General features: G+C 38.1%; 1 protein-coding gene across 1 annotated transcript; it reads left to right on the plus strand.

Annotated features, from left to right (window-relative positions):
• Nucleotides 1-205: 205 nt before the first annotated feature.
• Nucleotides 206-1,629, plus strand: LOC131431343 (uroporphyrinogen-III synthase-like). Its single transcript, XM_058596994.1, has one exon. The coding sequence runs from the start codon at nt 311-313 to the stop codon at nt 1,064-1,066; it is 756 nt and encodes a 251-aa protein (XP_058452977.1). The 5' UTR covers nt 206-310; the 3' UTR covers nt 1,067-1,629.
• Nucleotides 1,630-3,814: the final 2,185 nt, after the last annotated feature.

A 3,814-nucleotide genomic window follows, 5' to 3' on the forward strand; every position in this document is an offset into this window, starting at 1 on the left:
TATCATCAATTTCAATTAAGACTTTATGCTCTTGGAATACTCTTGGTGTTTTCTTGTTGCGATTCTTCAGTAGACTCATTGCCCTCCGGTCATTTCAAAAGAAATAAATGCCGTCCTGCCATCTGCACTTCACTTTGAAAACTACACTGACAGCAAGTGAAACACGGCCTGCATTTGACACCACCCACATGAACACGAAAGGTGATTGAAAACAAATTCGAAAACAAAAACATTTTTGCTAGTGTCCGACGAGGATTATTTTTCCATCGTGTTTTCTATACAACATATTTAACAATTAGTGCATCTAGCCATGAAAAAAGTTGTGATTCTCAAGTCCGAAAACGACAACAGTGAAGTGTACACCGCACTGCTGCAGAAAGCCGGCTTCGAGCCCGTTTTTATTCCAACGTTAGATTTTTGCTTTAAGAATCTCGACATTCTGCGAGATCGATTGTTGTCGCCGTACAAATACTCCGGGCTGATTTTCACCAGTCCTCGAAGCATAACTGCGGTACGGGATGCGCTCGGAGGGCATAGACTGAAAGACGATTGGAAAACGTTGGAGAATTACTGTGTCGGCGAACCGTCCCATGATCTTATTCTGACCTCACTGGAACTGGAAACTAAAGGGCAGCATTCGGGAAATGCCAGTAACCTAGCGGATGTGATGAAAACGGACCTGTACAATAAAACCATAACACTACCGTTTCTGTTTCCTTGTGGAAACCTGAAACAAGATGTTTTGCAAAACAAATTATCAGAATATGGTTATTCGATAGATTGCGTTGAAGTGTATGAAACTATCCCCCATGAAGATCTGGAACTCAGTTTGATCAATTTATTTCGCGATAGTGCCGCTCCAGATTTCCTCTTGTTTTTCAGTCCCTCTGGCATCGACTACTGTGGGGCCATTTTTGAGCGACACAAACTGAATCACAGCGGTTGTAAGATTGTAGCTATCGGGCCTAGTACCAAGAAGGCAATTGAAAACAAAGGCTACACAGTACACAGGACTGCAGAGAAACCCTCGCCCGAGTATGTCGTTAGTGCTTTACTAGATTCCTAACCACTTGTTGAGTAGTTTGTAGAACATAAATTATGAATCCTATTGTTAAAATATATGATATTTTTAGTCTTATAGGAGTACATCCAAGTGTTGTAAATTAACTGATAAAAAGCCAATCTATTTTGCCAAGTGGCTTCAAATGATAGTTGTTGGAAGTTGTTTTAGATTGAAACGTGGTTTACGCCGAACAATGAATGCCGTCTATTAAAATAAACGAAGTAGAACAGTTTCGAGTTGGTTAATGACTGATATTGAAGTGTTGGTGCATTCTCCGAGAAACCAAGCAGTGTTAATCCTTTTGCTATTGTGACTTAGGAACAATTTTCCAATATAATTGGTATAAGTTTGCAAAACTTCCTTAGACGAGATGTGTTAGATTTGTTTGAAATTTTATAAATGTGTAATAGCGTCCGAATGATCTTCCCAAACTGCTTCCAATAGAAAATATAAATATCTTGCATTAGCCTGGTTTTGGTTCACATATATTTTCGAGTAGTTTTTTCAGTTATAACTATTAAATGTTATCTATATTTTAAGATAATCAGTCATATAAACAATAAAGTAACGTGTTATTCAATCAGAAAACTGTGTGTGTAGAAAATGTATTTTTTAAATAATATTTAAAATTGTACTTAACACCGAACTTCCGTAGTGCTGTTGAGTGCTTTCAATAGAGGAATTGAGCATTCAGTATTCTTAAAATAAACCGCGTTTTGATAATTTTTTAGGTCGATTTTCATTCGTTTTAGCCGTACCAAAACATTAAAGCTTCCGTTTTTCTATAGTTTTTTTATGATTTCAAATCCAATCGTAACTGTGTTATGTGAAACGAAATTTTATTTCATGTTTTCTGTGATTATACTAGACCTTTTTTGTATTTCACCTTGAGTTATTAAATGTTTTCAGGCCCGTGCGCAGGAATCATTCAAAGGGGAGTTCAAGGGGGGGGTGGGATTCGAGGGAAGAAGAGTAGTTCAATAGGAGAGGAAGTGGGGGGAGGGGATTTCTTGACTTATATTTTGAGCTGAAGGTAGGTAATTTATCAATTTTGTTTTTCAGTTACCAAAATAGTGTCTCCAACTGCATTCAAACTAACTTATAGTAGTAGTATTAATACAAAACATAAATAACATGGATAATAATTTCAATTCGTAGGTGTTCGATAGTTTTAGTATCAACAGAAAGTAAAATTTAATACATAATTAAACGTTGAACGCGATCAACCATTTCAACTAGTCTATCTGGACACTTCGGTCGCCAATCCTTCTTGCACTCCCAATTGATCCAATCCACTTTGTTCACTGGACCTGTTTCTGTACCTATCGGTTCACTATATTATTGTCTGGCATTCTTATTACATGTCCAGCTCTACGTAGCAATGCATATTTGCTTTTGTATTATTACGCGATCTCTTCAGTTAATTTTTTTCTACACGCAATCGTATATTGTTAACCATACCTTTCGTTTCGAAAACTCAAAAGACCCGTTCATTACCAACGAAATTCACGTCCCTTGATAATAAAAGATAACTAGCCTAATGAACGTTTAGTAGATTGTCATCATCATGCAGTGAAGTACATTATACAACTGAAAGGATGTCCTGGCTCCAATGAACACAGGACTTACTAATAGAACAAATACGCCACTGAATTTTATTCAGTGTTCCATTTTAAAATGGGCAAAACAGTTCATTTAAGGTCTGAGGACCAGAGATGTCTATCTCCTCTGTGTGACGAAGAGCAAGTAAAATTTCTCCCCTCGCACTGACAATTTCAACGAGAGCTCTTCTCTTTCACATTTATACACCACTGTTGTGTAAAGTGTGCACGCATCATGAGTGCGTTTGTTTATTTCCTTTTACCTCCTCCACTGAATCGCACCAAAGTGCTAGAGCATTAGCTAATAAATTCTCTGAGGTGGATGCAGATACTTTCACAGAGGTGTACACGCCGGTGAGCACTCTGCTGTATGGTTTTCGTAGATGAAGCGTGGACACGCAAAATCAGCAAAATAAAACAATTTATCGTAAAATTTTCTGTTTTCCTTGCAAATTTTTCATAGCAAGGCCAGATCTACTCTCTATTAATTGAAGTTCACAGAAGTGTTCGCTCACCATCACGCGCCAGTGGTCACTTGGGTGTATTTAGACGAGAGCGCGTGTGAGCGATTCATGCGAAGAGAATGTGTTTCACTCGCGCCAGCTGCTTTAACCACAAGCACACACTCAAATGCTGTCTATTCGACACTGAGAAGAAGTGCGCTTTCCTCTTTGTGCGGTGCTTCGTTTTTTTCATCCTCGGTGTGACAAAAATCTGACTCTAGCGTGTATCACTCTGGTGAAATGCCATCTCTGCTGAGGACAGAGGGTCACGTGTTGAGTTTTAAATCGACCACGTGGCTCGCTCAATTCCCTTTGCGCATCGTATTTCTCTTGTACTCTCTCGTATAAGAGCAAACTGTACCGGGTTGCCAGCATACATTTTATTATTTTGATGAGAAGTTTTATCACATTAATCTATCGTATGGGTTGGACATTATATGGATTCCAATGAACAATGAAAAAATATTCAACTTTCACAAAGATTGAATGTCTGTGTGTTTGGCAGCCTTGTCGAGTCAATTTTATTTCTCTCTCCTTTTTCAGAATGGTATCAGAAAACCAAAGCGAAAAAAATGGCGGATGCATTGAAACTGATTTTGTTTCACAGAAAAATCCAATACTTTATTTTTATCGCGATAACATACGAG

This window comes from Malaya genurostris, chromosome 2, assembly GCF_030247185.1.
Source record: "Malaya genurostris strain Urasoe2022 chromosome 2, Malgen_1.1, whole genome shotgun sequence".
NCBI classification, from domain to species: Eukaryota; Metazoa; Arthropoda; class Insecta; order Diptera; family Culicidae; genus Malaya; species Malaya genurostris.